This window comes from Aulonocara sp. 'chitande type north' Nkhata Bay, linkage group LG3 (assembly GCF_057382095.1).
Source record: "Aulonocara sp. 'chitande type north' Nkhata Bay isolate Kocher_YH1m ecotype deep benthic linkage group LG3, A_spYH_male_GT1.1, whole genome shotgun sequence".
Classification (NCBI taxonomy): domain Eukaryota; kingdom Metazoa; phylum Chordata; class Actinopteri; order Cichliformes; family Cichlidae; genus Aulonocara; species Aulonocara sp. 'chitande type north' Nkhata Bay.
Genome location: NC_141346.1, coordinates 73,951,610 through 73,972,681, shown reverse-complemented (window position 1 = coordinate 73,972,681; position 21,072 = coordinate 73,951,610). Strand labels below are relative to the sequence as shown.

General features: G+C 43.4%; 2 protein-coding genes across 3 annotated transcripts in view; one reads left to right on the top strand and one right to left on the bottom strand.

The window, feature by feature from the left end:
* Positions 1 to 21,072, bottom strand: part of LOC147337001 (protein NLRC3-like) — a 618,167-nt gene that overhangs the window by 570,554 nt on the left and 26,541 nt on the right. Inside the window, exons 8-9 of one of the 2 annotated variants that reach the window (XM_086287157.1) lie at positions 20,562 to 20,608; positions 16,993 to 20,413 (exon numbers count right to left, since the gene is read on the bottom strand). The exons of the other annotated variant lie outside the window; for it this stretch is intronic. Coding sequence (XP_086143283.1) covers positions 19,860 to 20,413; positions 20,562 to 20,608 — 601 coding nt within the window. The 3' untranslated portion in view covers positions 16,993 to 19,859. Of the gene's footprint in view, positions 1 to 16,992; positions 20,414 to 20,561; positions 20,609 to 21,072 lie in introns of those variants that run through there. 2 annotated transcript variants of the gene reach the window in all.
* On the top strand, positions 367 to 2,762 carry LOC147337002 (uncharacterized). The gene is made up of 4 exons (XM_086285713.1): positions 367 to 843; positions 999 to 1,106; positions 1,184 to 1,357; positions 1,966 to 2,762. Exons 1-4 carry the CDS (start codon positions 832 to 834, stop codon positions 2,596 to 2,598), a joined length of 927 nt encoding a protein of 308 aa, XP_086141839.1. The 5' UTR covers positions 367 to 831; the 3' UTR covers positions 2,599 to 2,762.

Below are 21,072 nucleotides of genomic sequence, written 5' to 3'. Positions count from 1 at the left end.
AAAGTAAGCCCATTAAAATGCTTAAGTAAATAAAAGTGTTCAAAAACAGCGGTTTTTGAGCCGGAGTTCTGCTCGCGGTGGGAACGCCGCCGCAAAAAGCCACTTTTTAATCGCGAAAACGATCGGCTGGTTACTGACAACCAAAAGGTTGTTTTTGGTAGATATTAAAGATCATGGGTGGGCGGGGCAAATGGAGCAGTTTTCTACAGTCGAGTAAAATTCCAGGAAAGAGCTGGGTGTGGCTTTCCTTTAAATCACATGATCAACAGCTTTAAGATGGAGGCAACTCGCTCAGTGTTTCCTGTTTCATTCTTAGACTGTGGCGATGGTAAGTAGCAGCTTTTCACTTGTTACCTGGCATTAGTGATGGGACGTTCTGTATCGAGGCTTCGGAGCGTGTGTCGAGTAATGGAGGGGGCGTTTCCGCGAAGCGCGTATCGAGGCTTGCTTCATTTATGGGAGGAGCTGAAAATGATGACGTCCGAAGCCTCGCTGCCCGGCTGTACCACGTGACTGGTTCATGAAGCGGTTCGAACTTTGCCGCAAATAATCATTTTCCATACTGCCAGCATAAATATACACAGTATACTGCCATCACTGCAATATAGATGTTTTACACACTCCTTTTGTTGTTGACATTTACAGGCTGTGTGCAAAATGCCACACTCTTCAAATTCATGCCAGCTATTATTTTTACGTCCAGTAGGTGTCCTGCTAGAGCAAATGAAGCTTCATGAAGCTTCGCGTTGGGGTGAACCAATTGGATGAAAAGCTTCAGTGCTTCATGGGGCTTCATCTGCCCATCACTACCTGGCATCTTTTCAGCCACCAATGATAGTCATGGTATGTTATCAACATTTCACTAACTATGTTTTCTCTCATGTTTAAAATAGGCCGACCAAGAGCAAAATAGGTATGTCTGCAGACTCTGCTGTAGCCAAAGTTATCAGATCTCCTGTGTTTTTAAATCCCTAACTGCTCGATCATTATCATTTTAGAAGACAACAATTTCTCAAAGGAGGTTCAAAACTAATGCCTACAAGATTACCAAGAGGATGGTTCGGGGCTCTTACATGACTCCGGGAAGTCAACACTTGGTGGATGAGGTGTGTTACCTTTGACACTTTTAAGACAGTCCTGTTTATCACTACTAACAATAAGCAAATATGTTTTCACTCAACAGATCCTTCACAGCATGTTGTTTCTGGGCAAAATCAACAACATCCCCTTTTCTCCAGAAGAAATCTTCCCTAATCCTTTTGTTTTGGGTTCTTTAATGAGAAGATATCCCAGGCCTTTTAAGTTGTATTCGACTCAGCTTCCCAGGCGAAGTCCCTTCTCCTGTGTGCTCGACATGGTAAGATAACTCTTCTCACATTTTCAGTCAATCTGACAAACTTCCAGGTTTTAGGAAAGTATAATGCAAAGTGCTTTTTTACTGAGAAATCCAAAGAAAATCCATACTGTACCTTATACTTCAACATATGCTTCTAGCTATACTTCTCCACCAAACACAGAGACTGCAGGAGAGCTGGAGACTTGCTTCAGAATTTGTTAGTTCTAAATAATGTCAAACAGACTCATTATTGGAGATGCTTACAGTCTTCAAGGCGTATATGATGCTGTCACTGTGTAGCTGCTGGATCTGTTAAGTCAGCTCAAAGACTCTAAATTCAGCGTGTTTTGACAGCCCGGCATAGCAAAATAGAAAAAAAAAAAGGTCAATTAGCAAATTTAATTATAAATTAGTGAGAACAAAGATGGATTTTTGCTTATTGATTTAAAATTAAATAGATTTTTGTGACATGTTTCACCCCTATCTTAAAATGTCTAAATCAAAAGCATCCAATGGTCCTGCATAGTTAAATAAGTCAAGCAGCGAAACAAACATGTTGATCAACTTTCTATGAAAAACAACTATATAATCAGGTGCAACACTTTGACCAGATCTGTAACTGTTTTCAGATCGTCCTGCAAAATAACTCAGAGAATGAAGAGCAAATAAAGCAGAGTCTGCAAGATCTCCTCACAGACTTGGACTTAGAAGAGAATAATAAAAAAACAGCTTTCGTCTCGTCCACCATCTGCATTTCTCAAAAATCCCAAACCAACAAATCAGAAAGGTACTGCGGAGTCTCCATGTCCACCAAAGGTCCTAACGCTGGGAAAATTATGATTGCTGCCTCCTGTCTTAGCAAATGGCATAAATATGTATCTGGTGCGGTGATGACCTATTATCCAAACACAGTCCAGAAAGATTACTCTGATGGAACAATTGAAGTACCTGGAAATATCAGGTGTGAGGCTTTTTGTCTCCGTGATGGTGCCAGAATGAAGCCTTGCAGATCATGTAAGAATTTGTTTGGCTTGAACACAGAAGACCTCAGAGAGTGGCCATATGGTAACTGTGCTGAAGCTGAGAGCCTGAGCAATTTGCTTGAAAATGAGAGAGAAGTTGAAACACATGTGGATGAATACTCAGCTGAAAAGGATAACAGGCAGAAAGCTGAGGATGAGGTTGGTAGGGTTCTTAGAACTGTGTTGCAAAGGATTCGGTTTAACTGGACAGGTGAATTTTACAACCCAGAACAAGAGTGAGATTTCATGAAATCATTTGCATTCATCATTCTGATAAATCAAAGATTCTCTGCTCTGACAGCATCTGTGTGGATTTTCTGTAATCACAGAGACGTGTATAAGCATGTTTACTTTCCATCTCCATGTAATTGTCACATTTAATAATTAAAACTGGCTTCTATGGGTTTTTGTTTGTTTGCTTACATATCTAGTGTTTAATGCAATATGAAGCATTATCAGACAGCATTTATTGGGAAGAATCCCATTTTTATACTGGTCTGTACCCAGGGTACACAGAAAATAAAAACATGTTTTCTTATTATGATCCCAACTATAATTTACTTAAGCAAAAGCACTACATGTGTAGTTATAATATTTATAGCAGTTACTGTTGAGCTTTAAATTTATCATCTTAAATGTTTATATGCTGATTATATTGCCTTATATAAGAAAGGCCTAACTCTGAGTACACTCTGTGCCAAAAAGTGCTGACAGGAAACTGCATGCTTTTGCAGAAACGTGCTTTTGCAGCTAGAAAGTGAAGCTGATATATATCAGTTTTAATTAGTTTTTACCAACTGCTTGCTAGGGCAATCCCACGAGTTTGGTGTTTTTGTATTGAACATGATTCCAAGTGCTTTCTATAACACATAGCAGAGGTGCCACAACAAAGACTGAGAAGAGGACAGGAAGAGACAGTGAAAGAGATGCACTCCTTCGCCATTCATGTTAAAGCGTTGCATAGCTTTAATTTTAGAGAGTGTTGCATAACTTCAGTCATTTTTCTACCACAGGTGAAGCCAAGAATTGTGAAGCTCTCTTTTGGCCAAATACCAGAATCTGTAAGAAGAAGAAAAAACAAACAATCAAATAGGTCATTATTAAGAGAACAACAATCTCTTGATGATTATCCACAGTGTCTTTGATAACTCTGAGATACAAACTGTCAAGGATATACACATCCCAGCAAACAATAGCTGTGTTTGACTAAAGCGATTAATAACAAGGACAGAGCTACAATCACTACAGTCAAACATAAAGGGCTTAATCCTGAATCCAAGTCTGAGCTGTGATGCCGTTGGTGCTGAAAGCTGCTCAGATCCTGAAGCTGCACGTTTTGTCTCTCTCTAACCAAACCAGCAGCAAAAGAAGACACATTTCGCTTGACATAAACATTGTCATGAATTCCCTCTTACTTTTGCTGGTTTGCTTCCACCACCATTAAAACACACACAGAAAAACAACACAGCACAGCTCTCTGCCTCTCTCAGTGTACTTTAAGAACACCGTTTCCCATCTCAAATCTCTGTTTTTGGCATTATTCGCTTGCTTGTTATGAAGCAGTCTACCGTTGTTTACAGCCATTTTTTTTAATGACTTCCGACAAGACAGCCTCATTTCTGCTGTTCAATACCAAATTTTATTTATTTTTTTCAAATTAAGTGAAACTGCAAAATGCTCTGCTGTGTCTCTATTAAAACCTCTTATTAAAACCTCTGAATCACTTCAGCAGCATCAGCCAATGTACATTTGTTGAGTCGTGGTTCTCGTCTGCGTTTGTTCTACTGCAGAATAATATTTTTAAGGTTATCTACTGTAAAAAGCTAGGCCAGGAAAATCTGCTTCATGGTTTTGTGTTTTATCCTCAGTTACTTTGACACAAAAGCATCTGCTGTGATGCTCACACCTCTGATGAAGTTTCACAAGTGTCAGTACTGATAAATGATCAGAATTATAATGTTTCTGACTCTCTGAGTAAGAATTAAATGGAATCTAATTGGGACCTTGTGAATTGGAATTGAACAGGTTCTAGAAATCAGTGATGATACTCAGCTCCAATACCCACCTATGATATTAGGCTTACGAACGCTGACTGGGTTTCATTTACCAGCTTTTCATGTTCTTCCTGCAGTTTCCTCCCCACATCACTCATCTTAACTTTTTTCCAGTCCTCCTCAGTCTAAACAGAACACACAACAATACAAAGAAAAGCTCAGGTGATTGATCTCTAACACTAGGCATCCCCAGTCTTATTCTTAGCAGTCTAACTTCTCACCATATCTTTGAAGGCCTCTCCATTGTAGTAGCGCTTGGATGCTGGATACTCTATCGTTTTGTCACATAGTTCCAGGAAACTGGAAGCCACCAGATGCAGCTCCTCTCCGTCATAGCCGTACAGCTTTTTGTCCTCACGCGTCATCAGCACAAGCTCGTCACATGGACATGAGGTGCCCTTTACCACACCAATAACCTGCATTTTTACAATCTCGGGAAGGTAGAATTTTCCCCAGGCGTTAACTTCATCATCATCCCCGTTGTATTTGGTGTTCTCAAGCTCTTCTATCCACAGGTCAGCACCACTTGGCTTCTTCAGGTGAACGCACATGCTTTTGTTTTTGGAAACAAAATCTTTCACCCATTTCAGGTACTTTTCACCTGGAAAGAAGCAGACAAGGAAATATGGATGAATGTAGAAGTGTTGGAAAAGACAAATAGCAAGGTTATCCTACAGCAGTTTGTGAAAATGTTGTATCTTGAAATAAGCAGGCAAAATGAGGATCTCACTTATCTCATATGTTCTGACTACTGACTTTCTTCAGTTAAAGGACAAAAAAAGGGCACACTGGAGGCTGACAGAGTGTGCAATGGTGGGAATCATTTTGCAGAACTCACTAAAGTTTGTTTCTCCTGGAACAAGCTTTTTACACTTCGGCAAATGAAAATACTGTGTTAAACTAAAAAAGAGCACCAGACCAAGGTCTACAGTACTAACAGAAAAGCATGCCGTTACCTGTTGCCTGTCGACACAGCTGCTGATCTTCCTCACCAAAAAAATGAGGATCCCTGAAAGGAATAGAAAGGTTATGTTAAAATGAATGACTGTCACGGTGATCATGGGAAGCTCCAAAATATCACAACAATAGCTACGAAATCACAAAATGCAGTGTGATGTCTGTAAGCACCAAACATGACATCTCTGCAAATTCATCTTGAAATATGTAGGTACCTCACACGTACAGCTGCAGCCATCTCAGCCATTTATCACTGTGGCTGCCAAGTGGCTGCCACTTCACAAGCGCATGGCACAACATAGAAGAGCCACCTCCACAGGACAAGACTCAGCAGTCCATCTGCATCTTAAGGATAAAGGACACTCTTTCGAGGATGCTAATGTTCACATTTTGGACAGAGAGGACAGATGGTTTGAAAGAGGAGTGAAAGAAGCATCTATGTCCACTGTGAGCAACCATCTTTGAACAGAGGCGGGGTTTACGACACCAACTCTCTGCCATCTATAATCCAGTTTTGAGATCCTTCCCAGACGCCTTAACGCCCACTCACATCCTGGGCCATCTGACCTCAGGAATTCGCATGATAAGGTGGGGCCAGGTTTCACAATGAACTCACCCGAAACTCTGGCTGATTGTGACCCACGCCCAGTTTCACACCTTGGCTCAGGTGATTAGAGGATCATCAGGGGGTCCTTTTGTCCCTCTGTGGGGGGTTACTCCCACTAGGTTTATATCTGGGACTCTCCACCATTTGACCTTAGAACTGAAGAAGCTTCTCGGATGAGAGGTGAAACGTCTTCAAGTAACTTAAAGAAGTCCAGACGCTTTTCTTTGCAAGCTCCTTTGACTACGATGACCTGGATGACTGAGAACCTTCACAGACATAAGGTGAATGTGACAAACAAAGCGCCTTCTTGTTCTCTGTGATAATGTAAAGTTATTAATGAAAAAACAAACGAGTAAAAAACGGACTGGAAACATGTCTTCAATCAAAACTCGACAAAAACAAAGAAACAGCCTCACTTCTCTGCGACGCTCCCTAAAAATGACGTTACGTGTTACGTACCAGAGATTTCTATACAGCCCTTTATCAAGCCGAGAGAAAGTGACGCAAAACCCTCCAACTAATAACGACTAGCAGAGAGGCTCAGCTGAGTGTAGTTACCTGGTTTGCAGACGCATACAGACGTTTCCTGTCCTCTCGGACGCAGCTGTGATAGAACATGTGGTGCATTACCGCCACCAACTGGCTTGGAGTGAGGACCGGAAATCGCTCATGCCAAATCAAAAAAAAAAAAAAAACATAAAGAAAGATTAAGTGAAGAGATAAATGAATACATTAAATCAAGAAGAAAAAAACCCACCACCGGACATATACATCCTCATATCCTTCTGTACAAATGAGTTTGTTTTAGAAACTGAAAAAAGCCACAAAACCTTCACATCTAGAAATCCTTTGCAGTAAAACTTGTTTTTTGGCAGGTTCCACAGGTTTTGAATCAGTTTTCTTCTTTATTCCTGATAATTTTGACAATGAAAAAGAACATGTTCTATAGGGCTTTGGAGTTGACGTCACGCCGCAATGCATTGTGGGAGCGCGGCACCATTTTCGAGGTCTACGAATCAAAACAAACACACTGTGTTGGAACGACGATTACAAGATGCTTAAAAGCAGCTCAAAAGAGAACGGACTGTATAGAGACCGATTGCGTCCAGAGGCGCAGCGGCAGTACTTGCAGAAAATAGCGTGCAGTGGAAATGTGGACCCGTATGAAATACGGCCGTGGAGTAGAAACCCTGAAGACGTAGCCTGACATATTTTCGTACCTTATCTGTGGAGTCAGCGCGTACAAGTCGTCATTCAAACAAAGGTAAGTCAGCTCGAGTACTGCGTGTGAAATGCGTTTGATTTCCCTGCAAACATTCACATTAGTGCAGCATAAATTCATTCATGAGGGGAAATTACAGTGAGAACATGTGGAGGCTGTTAGAGGGAGAAGATAGTGAGTTCAGTGCAGGGCTGTGCAGAGAGGTTTAAAGGGGCGGGTGCTCAAAGTTAAAAAGGGGCACATTGAACCAGGCTGAATAACAACAACACACATTCATCAAGAATCTAATATGGGAAGGGCAGGGCTGTGTTGGTCTGAGACTGTAGACATTAAAAAGTCCACAGGAGAGATGGTAGCTGATTAAACAAGTGTCATGAGATAATAACAAAATGCAAAGATTGGTGACAGCGCTTGGAACCATAAGGCAACAAAAAACTATGTATGTAAAAAAAAAAAAAAAAAAAAAAAAAAAAAAAAATATATATATATATATATATATATATATATATATATATATATATATATATATATATATATATATATATATATGTATATATATATATATATACACATATATATATACATATATATATATAAGATCAAAGTAGCACGGAGGGAGGTTAGCCAACTAACGGAGTTGCAGAAAGGTGCGACAAATAAGGTGCCTAAGAAATACAGCAAGCTGTCCATACCTGAGGCCTTGGAAACTGCCAAGCAAAGACTCACAGCCTTGGCCAGCCGCTTGAGGAGGTACACCAGAGAGATAGAAGGCAGGAGAATAAACCAGCTGTTCTCCACAGAACCAGCAAAGGTGTACTCTCAGTGGCAAGGGAACAATAAGAGAACAGCACCACCAAGGCTGGAGACGGAGCAATACTGGAAGAGCATATGGGAGAAGGATGCAACCCATAACGGCAATGCTCAGTGGCTAGTGGATCTGAGGGCAGACCACAGCGACCTCCCTGAACAGGGTCCAGTAACCATCACAGTGGCAGATATCCAAGAAAGGGTCTCCAGTATGAAGAGTTGGACAGCACCAGGGCCCGACATGGTTCACGCCTACTGGCTGAAGAAGCTGACTGCACTCCACGAGCGTCTGGCAGCACAAATGAACCAGCTGCTAGTTAACGAGAGACACCCGGAATGGCTAACTGAAGGCCGGACGGTCCTGATCCCCAAGGACCCCAAGAAGGGACCGGTCCCCTCCAACTACCGACCAATAACCTGCCTCAGTACTACATGGAAGCTCCTGTCAGGCATCATATCGGCTAAGATGAACAGGCACATGGGTCAATACATGAGCGGGACACAGAAAGGAATTGGCAAGAATACCAGAGGTGCAAAACACCAGCTACTGGTAGACAGAACAATCAGCCGAGACTGCAAGACCAGACTGACCAACCTGTGCACTGCCTGGATTGATTACAAGAAGGCCTATGACTCAATGCCCCACAGCTGGATACTGGAATGCCTAGAATTGTACAAGATCAATGGGACCCTAAGAGCCTTCATCAGGAACTCAATGGGGATGTGGCGTACAACACTAGAGGCCAACTCCAAGCCCATAGCACAAGTTACCATCAAGTGCGGGATCTACCAAGGAGATGCTCTGTCCCCACTGCTGTTCTGCATAGGCCTGAACCCCCTCAGTGAGATCATTAACAAGACTGGCTACGGATACCGACTACGGAACGGAGCAGTTGTCAGCCACCTCCTGTACATGGATGACATCAAGCTGTATGCCAAGAGTGAACGAGACATCGATTCACTGATCCACACTACCAGGCTATACAGCAATGACATTGGAATGTCGTTCGGACTGGAGAAGTGTAGTCGGATGGTAACAAGAGAGGGAAGGTAGTCAGAACAGAGGGGATTGAACTACCAGAAGGCAACATTGCAGACATAGAGGACAGTTACAAGTACCTGGGGATCCCGCAGGCAAATGGGAACCATGAAGAGGCCGCTAGAAAGGCTGCAACCACCAAGTACCTGCAGAGGGTCAGGCAAGTCCTGAGGAGTCAGCTGAATGGTAAGAACAAGATCCGGGCCATCAACACATACGCCCTGCCCGTGATCAGGTACCCTGCTGGGGTAATAGGCTGGCCAAAGGAGGAGATAGAAGCCACTGACATAAAGACAAGAAAGCTCCTGACCATGCATGGAGGGTTTCACCCCAAGTCCAGCACCCTGAGGCTGTACGCTAAGCGGAAGGAAGGGGGCCGGGGACTGGTGAGTGTCAGCACCACAGTCCAGGATGAGACAAGGAACATCCAAGAATACATTGGGAAGATGGCCCCAACTGACCGAGTGCTCAGTGAATACCTCAGGCAGCAGAAACCCAAGAAAGAGGAGGGAGACGAGGAACCATCATGGAAGGACAGGCCCCTGCACGGTATGTACCACCGGCAGATAGAGGAGGTGGCTGATATCCAGAAATCCTACCAGTGGCTGGACAAAGCTGGACTGAAAGACAGCACAGAGGCACTAATCATGGCAGCACAAGAACAAGCTCTGAGTACAAGATCCATAGAGGCTGGGGTCTATCACACCAGGCAAGACCCCAGGTGCAGGCTGTGTAAAGATGCCCCAGAGACAATCCAGCACATAACAGCAGGGTGCAAGATGCTAGCAGGCAAGGCATACATGGAACGCCATAACCAAGTGGCCGGCATAGTGTACAGGAACATCTGTGCCGAGTATAACCTAGAAGTCCCGAGGTCAAAATGGGAGATGCCCCCAAGGGTGGTGGAGAATGACCGAGCTAAGATCCTGTGGGACTTCCAGATACAGACGGACAAAATGGTGGTGGCTAACCAACCGGACATAGTGGTGGTAGACAAACAGAAGAAGACGGCCGTAGTGATCGATGTAGCGGTTCCGAATGACAGCAATATCAGGAAGAAGGAACACGAGAAGCTGGAGAAATACCAAGGGCTCAGAGAAGAGCTCGAGAGGATGTGGAGGGTGAAGGTAACGGTGGTCCCCGTGGTAATCGGAGCACTAGGTGCGGTGACTCCCAAGCTAGGCGAGTGGCTCCAGCAGATCCCGGGAATAACATCGGAGATCTCTGTCCAGAAGAGCGCAGTCCTGGGAACAGCTAAGATACTGCGCAGGACCCTCAAGCTCCCAGGCCTCTGGTAGAGGACCCGAGCTTGAAGGATAAACCGCCCGCAGGGGCGTGCTGGGTGTAGTACATATATATATATATATATATATATATATATATATATATATATATACATATACATACAGTGGGGCAAAAAAGTATTTAGTCAGCCAGCGATTGTGCAAGTTCCCCCACTTAAAATGATGACAGAGGTCAGTAATTTGCACCAGAGGTACACTTCAACTGTGAGAGACAGAATGTGAAAAAAAAAATCCATGAATTCACATGGTAGGATTTGTAAAGAATTTATCCGTAAATCAGGGTGGAAAATAAGTATTTGGTCACCTCAAACATGGAAAATCTCTGGCTCTCACAGACCTGTAACGTCTTCTGTAAGAAGCTTTTCTGTCCCCCACTCGTTACCTGTATGAATGGCACCTGTTTGAACTCATCATCTGTATAAAAGACACCTGTCCACAGCCTCAAACAGTCAGACTCCAAACTCCGCCATGGCCAAGACCAAAGAGCTTTCGAAGGACACCAGGAAAAGTATTGTAGACCTGCACCAGACTGGGAAGAGTGAATCTACAATAGGCAAGCAGCTTGGTGTGAAAAAATCAACTGTGGGAGCAATCATCAGAAAATGGAAGACATACAAGACCACTGATAATCTCCCTCGATCTGGGGCTCCACGCAAGATCTCATCCCGTGGGGTCAAAATGATCATGAGAACGGTGAGCAAAGATCCCAGAACCACACGGGGGGACCTGGTGAATGACCTGCAGAGAGCTGGGACCAAAGTAACAAAGGTCACCATCAGTAACACACTACAACGGCAGGGAATCAAATCCCGCAGTGCCAGACGTGTTCCGCTGCTGAAGCCAGTGCATGTCCAGGCCCGTCTGAAGTTTGCCAGAGAGCACATGGATGATACAGCAGAGGATTGGGAGAATGTCATGTGGTCAGATGAAACCAAAGTAGAACTTTTTGGTATAAACTCAACTCGTCGTGTTTGGAGGACGAAGAATACTGAGCTGCATCCCAAGAACACCATACCTACTGTGAAGCATGGGGGTGGAAACATCATGCTATGGGGCTGTTTTTCTGCCAAGGGGACAGGACGACTGATCCGTGTTAAGGACAGAATGAATGGGGCCATGTATCGTGAGATTTTGAGCCAAAACCTCCTTCCATCAGTGAGAACTTTGAAGATGAAACGCGGCTGGGTCTTCCAACATGACAATGATCCAAAACACACCGCCCGGGCAACAAAGGAGTGGCTCCGTAAGAAGCATTTGAAAGTCCTGGAGTGGCCTAGCCAGTCTCCAGACCTCAACCCCATAGAAAATCTGTGGCGGGAGTTGAAAGTCCGTGTTGCTCGGCGACAGCCCCAAAACATCACTGCTCTCGAGAAGATCTGCATGGAGGAATGGGCCAAAATACCAGCTACTGTGTGTGCAAACCTGGTAAAGACCTATAGTAAACGTTTGACCTCTGTTATTGCCAACAAAGGTTATGTTACAAAGTATTGAGTTGTATTTTTGTTATTGACCAAATACTTATTTTCCACCCTGATTTACCAATAAATTCTTTACAAATCCTACCATGTGGATTCATGGATTTTTTTTTTTCACATTCTGTCTCTCACAGTTGACGTGTACCTCTGGTGCAAATTACTGACCTCTGTGCAAGTTCCCCCACCTAAAATGATGACAATCGGTGGCTGACTAAATACTTTTTTGCCCCACTGTATATATCAGCAATCAATCAGAAAATCATTGGTTCATATTACAATTAAATATGAACAGGCTCCTTAGATGTAAGCAGTTCAGATCTGATGTCATTTACATTCTTCACACAGCACATTCGTCCAGGCTGACAGGTAAACATAGAACTAATCTCAGGTAACATGACTCATAGTAGAGATCCAGTAAGAAAGATTGCAGGCTCTAATATTATTACCACACAATCCAAGGACACACCAACAGCTCAGATTTGTAGAACTATTTAAACAAATGTCTTCTGAATATTCAATTCAGGTTCACAGTGGGGGGGGGTTCGAGGAATTTTTTAAATAAAGTCTGCAACACAGAAAGAGCTGTGATCAAGCTATTTATTACTGCGCCAACACACATCAAACATCACAGTTCAGTCATGTCAGCGCTGCCACAGAGGTCGTGCTCCTCCTCCTTTATGCATTCCAAGGAAGAGGGAGGAAGTTACAAACTGATCCTACCACACTTCACGTGTCTCGCTATGAAACCTAACGCATCAATGGTTGTGCTGTTTTGTGCCCTTGGCCTTATCAGCACCTGTAAAGGGAGTTGTTTTCTCAAACTGCTGAAGTAAGTTCATCTAGTTTTAGCAACTTTCACTGAACAGTAACAGTGTCACAACTAAGCATATGCATAAGCACTTAAACACTTTAAATGAGAATAACAGAACATTTCTATTACAGAGGCTGGAACCTGTCCCAGTAGTAGGTAGAGCACACCTGGACAGGTCACCAGTCTGTCAGAGGACTAACACAGAGACAGACATCAGAGTAACAAATCTATTTAAAATTAATGTAAGTTTGCTGCAGCTGTATGTATGAACATGTGTTTCTGTGCTCACAGTCCACCTCTCAGGAACCTGCAGTTCACTTTTAGTCTACTTTAAACAGACCTCACAAAAGGCTGATGTGGCTGGATCAGTAGTCTGATTTGAGTACGATACCTTTGGCCAGGGATTCATCTGGTGCATCGCTTCACTGCAGTCTTACGTATTTTCCCCACACCTGAATAAAAAAATACTGATATATACAAATAACAGCTTCAGCTGATGCAGCCTGACTCAATCCTAGATGTTCAGCACACAGAGACACAGAGGTGCCGTTTAAAGTTTAGTGTTAACCTGAGTCACTGATCATTTGCAGTATTACAGAGTCTGGCAGTCTTTGCATGATGTCCACGTCACTGTAAGTTTCTAGCTGACTTCACTGTAATTTCAATTTCAATTTCTGCTGTTCACAAACGCTGTCCATCTAATCTGACTGAGCTGGAGCTGTTTTGCAAAGAAGAATGGGCAAAGATTTCAGTCTGTAGATGTGCAAAGCTGGTAGAGACAGACCCTAAAAGACTGGCAGCTGGAACTGCAGCAAAAGGTGGTTCTACAAAGTGTTGACTCAGGGGGCTGAATAATTACGCACACCCCACTTTGCAGTTATTTATTTGTAAAAAATGTTTGGAATCATGTATGATTTTCGTTCCACTTCTCACGTGTGCACCACTTTGTGTTGGTCTTTCACCTGGAAGTCCAATAACATTGATTCATGTTTGTGGCTGTAATGTGACAAAATGTGGGAAAGTTCAAGGGGGCCGAATACTTTTGAAAGCCACTGTATATGTAGACACAGGACTACAAGTAGAAGATCAGACATGAAAGTGGAGATAACACAGAAGACCTGCAGCAAAGGTCAGAGGTCAGACTGGGCCCTGGATTCAACAATGAGCCAATGATCATCAAGCAGTGACTAAAGCAGAGCCCTGACGTTCTGACATTCATCACACAGTCAGAACAAATGTCTGCTGATGACTTCATCTCATGAAACGACTGATAGATGTCAGTTCATTGATCAGCTGAGCTGCTGATCTTCATCGTCACAGAAACATTCAGCTTGTTTCAATCAGTAAATAACTCCCACTACTCCCAGTTTGAACTGTTCCCACTCAAAATGCTGTGAGAACAATGATCATTGTAGAACTTCACAAACATCACGTGTTGTTTTCCACATGTAAGATCAGCAAACACACAGAAACTTCCTGTTGCCACACACGGCCTCTAAAATCTCTTCCACGCTTTCTGTCTGAAGTCCACTCTCTGTGTCGGATCCACAGGAAACAACAAGATCTTATTAACATGGTTTTCAATGTGTCTCCTTCCAAAAAGTCCAACCAATGAACAAATGTGTGTATTTGTGGAGGCCGAACAAAAGCATGACACATTTCTCTGTTTCTATAAACTGGAGTCAAACACAAACATGAAGAGTTTCACTGACAGACTCCAAAATGCCCCCACAGTGGATCAAAGGGAAATCCTACAGTGTGGCCAGAGACTCTTAATGGCTCCAACATCAACACATCCACAATGTTGGATCCAGTTCTGCCTCACAGAGTTACTAAGACACACCCTCTGCCAGCATCACAACAGCTCCACCTGCTTCACCTGCCTCCTCAGCATCTGTACACCTGAAGAGAAAAGAAAGGCTCCAACAGCTCAAATCTACAAAGGATTCATGAAGTTTCATCCAACAATAACATGTTTGCCTTCCACAGTGTGCTGTTAGACACCACTGTACCTCTGCCATTTCAAAAAGAGCAGCTTGGGAACATTTTGGCTCCAAACACTTTGTGTTTAAGTTCTTTGTTTTCTTTGTGAAGCCGACAACATCTGGAGCTTTGTGACTCATAGAAACATCATTTTGTTCTTTAGATGACAGCAGATTGGGACTGAATAATCAATCACTATCAAACCAATAAAGACAAACATGCTGATTTTACAGGAACTTTGTTGGAGAAGCTGCAAAGACATGAAACTGGTGGAGATCCCAAACCAGTTGATAGTGCTGGTTATTCCAAATAAAGCTGTTTCCCTTTGAGATGAAATGACTTTGTGTCCTGATATATAATAAAGATGTTGTTGTTTTTGAGCCCCTGTATTAAAAGTAGTTTAAAGTCAGCTTGAGTTTGATGTCTTTATGTCAAAGCTGCTCATGATGTTGAGCTGCTGATGGAATAAAAACAATATAAAAGCATGTAGTCCAGACTTAAATGCAGCCTGTTGTTAGCTGAGGTCCACACACAGTGTTTGACAGTGTAAAGTGTGTGAAAGGGCTGCTGGTGGAGCTCACTAGGATGAGCAGGTGACCACGAGGTGGAGAGCAGCTGGCCTGGCTTTGACCCGGGCCACGCCCCCTTTCTCTCTGCTTTGCTGTCACTTATCTTCACTGCTCTGTCCAATAAAGCTGAAAAAGGCCCCGAATCAAAGAAATCTGCTGCAGCCTCTGAAATGTCTTCTGTTTCCTTCCCGACGGCTTTTTCACCGTCAGCCCATCAGACAGTCCAGCAGCATTTATGATGATGTCATGATGTTGAAGAGGCTGCTACGGTGGCCTCCCATGACCCCCAGCCTCATCACAGCTGAGATGCAGACATTTGAAAACATTCAGCAGACAACTGAATAACAGTCCAACACAACAGTCTGTGTGCAGACACACACTGACCTTTCATATAGTCAAACACAGCTGGTTGAGTCATTTCTCTGTGAGTCTAAAGTGAATCTAGTATTTGAAAGTCCACTTCCTGTATTTGTTGTTGAAGACTTCTTCAGCTTCTTCTCGAGGACATCAGCTGCTTGTTTGGCAGCAGAGGCAGTTAAGAAGCTTCCTGAAAAACACTGAACAGTGAGTTCACTGTGGCATATGACAGATTCAGCTTTCTGTGTGCAAATGTGTCTGTGTCGACCTTTCAAATGCTGTTGAATCCAAAACATCAGCGGCTCCTCGGCTGCTCACTTCATGCACTTCTGTCTGTGTGACAGTCCAATGACATCACAGCTGTTTCCAGCCCCAGTGTCTCAGGACTGGACACCTTTAAACATGTCGAGGATCAAACAGCCGTCATGTATCTGTACCAACAACATCATTGAATCTAGAACAACTGGAGCCAAACCAGTGGCTCTGCTGGGATCACTGGTGAGCCAACACTTCCTTGTTGATGCAGATTTCAGGGCTTCCTTTTGCTCCTCCGTTATAACTGTTCTCTCTTCTCAACACATGATGACACAAAGGAATCAGCAGTGACAAAGATGATGCTGAAGAGAAGCACACACTTCACACATATAACAGACCAGTGCAGTTACACACACCTCTGCTCGACATCAGGCCTCAAACAAAGACACAAAACACTAACTTGACTCTAAACAGAAGAAACGAGCAGCTGTTTCTGTTCTGTGCTTATTTATATTTGACACACATGCTTCTCTTTGTGCAAACACACATCGCACTATAAGGGTAACCTCGCACACAATGATTGGACAGCACAGTGATGATGCTGGGAGATCCTATACGCAGCAACACAGAAACACTGAGAACTTTAAACAATGATGGAAAGTGTTATAAATGACTTGTTGGCCTCTGATCTGTCACAAACAGCTGAAACGTGTCTCTCATGAGTCACATGAAGGTTTTTGACAGAAAGGACAAAAAGTAGCTGCAGTCAGTTTGTGTCATTTTTATATTTATTCATCTGGGAGAAAAATCTGAGGGACATTAAAATGTGTTTTCAACAGAGACAAGAACATGAATATAACAGAACAGGTAAATGAACATGTTTCAAGTAAACAGCTGGACTGATCAGGTCCAAACACAGAGTGATAAACTTGTCAAACAGCTGTCATATCTTTATATAGAAGCTCTTTATAAATGCTGCTCACTGCAGTCTGTTTACTAATAATGTCAAAGTGTTAGAAACACAGAAACATCAGAATGGTCTTTGTTCACAGAAACCTGTCTGGGATCCTTTGTTGTTCTTTTGATGCAGAGTTACATTATAAATATAAAGAGTTATTTCAGAGTCTCATCAGTTTTCCTGCATGTCTTTATTTAACACATCAGCAGGGCTGAAGCTCTCATGTTAAACACACACTGATCTATGGACACGTTCATGTGTTTCTAACAGAACCAGGCTGTTATCAGCCTGCACTAACATTATGTCACACACACTGAATGTAACAGTGACAGTTTACATCATCACACAATCAGCTGTGATTGTTTCACTGTCATCAAACGAGTCAACAGGAAGTAGAATCAATAGAAACCAATCATTTACTGACAGCATGTCTGATGGAAATAAGTGCAGATTATGTATGAAGTCTAACTGCACACAGTAACTGTGTTACAATAAGGACTTAACAGCGCCCTCTGCTGGAGTGTTTCAGTACTGCGTTAACTAGAATACACCACCTCCTCCTCACACCACCTGCTACAGCTCTACTCTTCTATGACTACAGTCATCCACAGCACTGATGTGAGGTCACATGGTTCATATGTAAGGAGCACAGCTGACCTCAGGTCAGTTTAATGACTGTGAGCAGCAGCTGTGTTATTGTCACTGTGACAGGGAGACACTCTCAGACACAGCGCTCATGTCAGCTTGTTCTCATGCAGGAGGATCAGGAGCTCCATGTTTGTCTTTCTGTTTGAATCATGATGTGTTTGTGCCATCAGAGTCTGTCATGAGTACTCAGGGTTTCACAGCAGCTCTTCTGGATGCTGACGAGGACTCCAACCTCATGTTTCACCTCTCTGAGCTTCTGATGTCTGTGAACACTCGTGTTTCTTCTCTGGGCTCATCTGGACAAAAACACCTTTCTGTGTTTGGCTGCAGCCTCATTCTGACTGACAGGAAGTGTGTTATCCATGAGCTGCACTTCTGTGAGGAAGTTTCCTGCTGTGTTTCCTGTCTGTGGACAAACACGAGTGTTCCAGCTGAGGACTTGGTTCCTTCCACCTGTCCATACAGGACATCACGCTGTCTGCAGCTCTGTAAATGCAGCTCCAGGTCCTTCCACGTGCTGCTCTGTATTTGTGCAGTTTGTAGTGTGTCCTGGGAAACGTAGCACACATGGTGTTCTTCTGCTGTTTCCTCCTTTCACTGAGTGTGAAACACTGACGCTGTGCTGTTGTTCACAGAGGGGAGCTGATTCTAGCTGCAGCTGGACTCTGTCATCTAACTGAATGTGTTGGTGCTGATCACGGGGCTCTGAGGGGGGAGCAGCAGGAGGACTCTGGATGCTGACGTCAGTGTATCTGTGGAAGCTCCCACAGCGTGTCTGTCATTCAATATTGTGCTGTATATTGTATCTATGCAAAGATGAACAGACTGTGTGTTCACTGGTCTCTGTGCTGCAGCTCTGATGTCATCATCACTCCCTCCTCCACCCTCAGCAGTCCCAGCATGCTGCTGTGGTGCACCCCACCCTCACTCTACACCTGAGCCACAGACCACACCCTCCACCTCAATATACACCACAGTTTTCTCTGCTGTGGAAATGAGATCAGGAGGAAATCATCATTATTATTATTTAATAAACGCTCACATTAATGTGGGCTTATTTGTTTCATATTAGAAACATTAGTTGAGTGTTTTTAGTATAAAATGGTCAAAGTCCCTCTTTTTGCTCCTCCCCTCACCTGTGGATGGGCGGTGCTGTTACCGTGGTGACAGCTTGGATGTGTTTCAGTCCTGCCTGGTTATCACTGCAGGAATCTTTCACATTTATTACAGGTAATAACTCTGATTTTTCTGTGTATTATGAACCAAATGTATCCTGATACACACAGAGATGGATGAGCAGAGGTTGTTTTTGCAGTTTATGTAGTTACTATGGACTTAATGCATACATATTATTAAAATTAGGGCTATAACAGTTGTATTGATGTATAGCAACTTGAAATGCTCCCACAAATGGCTCCACAGCATGTAAAAATATAACAAAAGCTCTGGCGGACTTGGTTCTGTGGTCAGTCTTAAAGGGTGAAGTTCAACTCTGTAATCTTCACTGTGTCACAGAGTTCAGTGAGTCCCGTTATTCACAGTATCAATCAGATCATCAGAGAACAGCTGATCAGCAATCAGTGGTGCCAACAGCGCCTCCTGTGGTGAGAGGATGCAATAATGCAATGTAGCATTTTTCCACTCAACACTTGCAGTCATGGAAACTGTCTGTTGGATCTGTGTGACGTTGCTTTCTTGGTTAGAGTTCCTCACAAATGTCCAGATGATTCTTCTAATGAGGCGTCGACCATGTTTGCAGCTCTTTGGAAGAAAACGTCGCCCTTTGCCATCCTTACTTTTCTTTGACTTCTTCAAATGCAGCTGAACTCCAGCTGGTATTTTCTTGGACTTTGCAGCTGTTTCTGGTCATCAGTTCATTCCTGCAAACCTCTGAAGCTGAACAACAATGATGCTGCATTGCTGGCTGATCCCAAAAGGTTGATTCTGTTCATCTGGACGTTTTCAGAAACGTTTGCTCACTGATCAGGTGACTTCTTCAGTCTCAGCTGACTGCAGCTTTACAAGCTTACAAACAGCACATTTGCACAATGACTGAAAGCAGCAGCACCTGATATATATGATACTAATATAATACATATACATATATAATCCATACTAATGATGAAGGAACTGAGCTCACAGTCCATTGTTCATTCAGTGAACTACTCAGTTTATTTTGGGCCTCAGAAATGCTCACTCTGTTTGTACATCACTGTCAGCAATAGACTCATTCTGCTGTGTGGACAGGAACACATGTGACATCACTTCCTGTTTGTTTGTGACTGAAGAGGAAGAAGTTTACAAGGAATCATTTAGAAGAGTTTCAAACATCAACTGATTGAATCCATGAATCTGAAAACGTGTTTGTGAGTGAAAGAGACAGACATGTACAGACTGAACTATCTGTTCAACAGTCAGAGTGTTTCTGTAACAGGAGACACTCTTTACACTCCACTCAGCACAGGGACACTGAGGAACCAGGAGACAAGTAATAAAACCCAAAGACCGTAAACCCAGGATAAAGAGTTTGAGTGAATGTGGTGTTGAAGGTGTGGAGGTGGATCAGAGTGTCAGAGGAGACTCTGTAGAAGGACAGAGTGCCAGCAGGACAGTCCACATACACTGCTGCTCTGTTAGAGACAGAGGAGGAGGAGGAGGAGGAGGAGATGGATGTTTGTATCTTATTGTGCCTGACAGAATGAGGACCACGATCAGAGCAGCACAGACTCCAGGACTGATCATTGTATCCAAACACACAGTCATAACTGCCTCCTTTCCTTCTGATGCTTCTGTAACTCACTGATATATTAACCCCTCCTCTCCACTCGACCTCCCAGTAACAGCGACCAGTCAGACCATTTCTACACATCAGCTGAGGACAAACATCAAATCTGTCTGGATGATCAGGATATGACTGAACCTCCTCCACACGTGTCACCTTCCTGTTGTTGTCAGACAGTTGGAGCTTTGTGTTCACTGTGTTTGTGTCGATTGTGAGTTGACAGGAATCTGATGGAGAGAACAAACACAATCCAGCTGCAGTTATTGATCCATCATCTGTTCATTGATTGACACTTTGATGATGACTCCTGACATGATGAAGATGGTTGAATGTGTGCTGCTTTGTTTTCATGAATCCCATTAAAAACACACTTACACTTCCTCAGACCTGGTCTCAACCATCGGACTCCAGCAGGCTCCACCCTGAAAGGAGGAGGGGGGTCAGAGCAGCACAGTCAGCATGCACACATGGACATTACATGGCTCTCACACACACACTGTTACACACTGAGCTCAAAGCTCGGCTCCACTGTTTTATTCAAAGAAATCTACATTTATTTATCAGCACATTTAAAAACAGCTTGAGCCAAAGTGCTGCACAGAGTAGAGAGAAAATAGGAAACATACACAGTAATGACTATAAAGACTGGTCAGGATTGAAAGCTACAGAGTACAAATGTGTTTCCAACCGGCTTTTAAAAATGTCCAGTGTTGGTGACGACCTGATGTGAAGGGCGACTGTTCCAGAGTTTGGCTGCAGCCATCGATAAAGCTCACCTCTGTTTTTACGTCTAGTTCTGGTCAGAAGCTGCTTATCTGCAGACCTGAGGGCTCCACTTGGATTCTTTTGTTAAAGAGAGATAAGATGGAGCCAATCCATTCACAGA

Coding starts and splice junctions, on each gene's coding strand:
- LOC147337002 (XM_086285713.1), top strand. Junction 1,107..1,183: donor GTCAACACTTGGTGGATGAG/GTGTGTTACCTT, acceptor TTCACTCAACAG/ATCCTTCACAGCATGTTGTT. Junction 1,358..1,965: donor TCTCCTGTGTGCTCGACATG/GTAAGATAACTC, acceptor AACTGTTTTCAG/ATCGTCCTGCAAAATAACTC.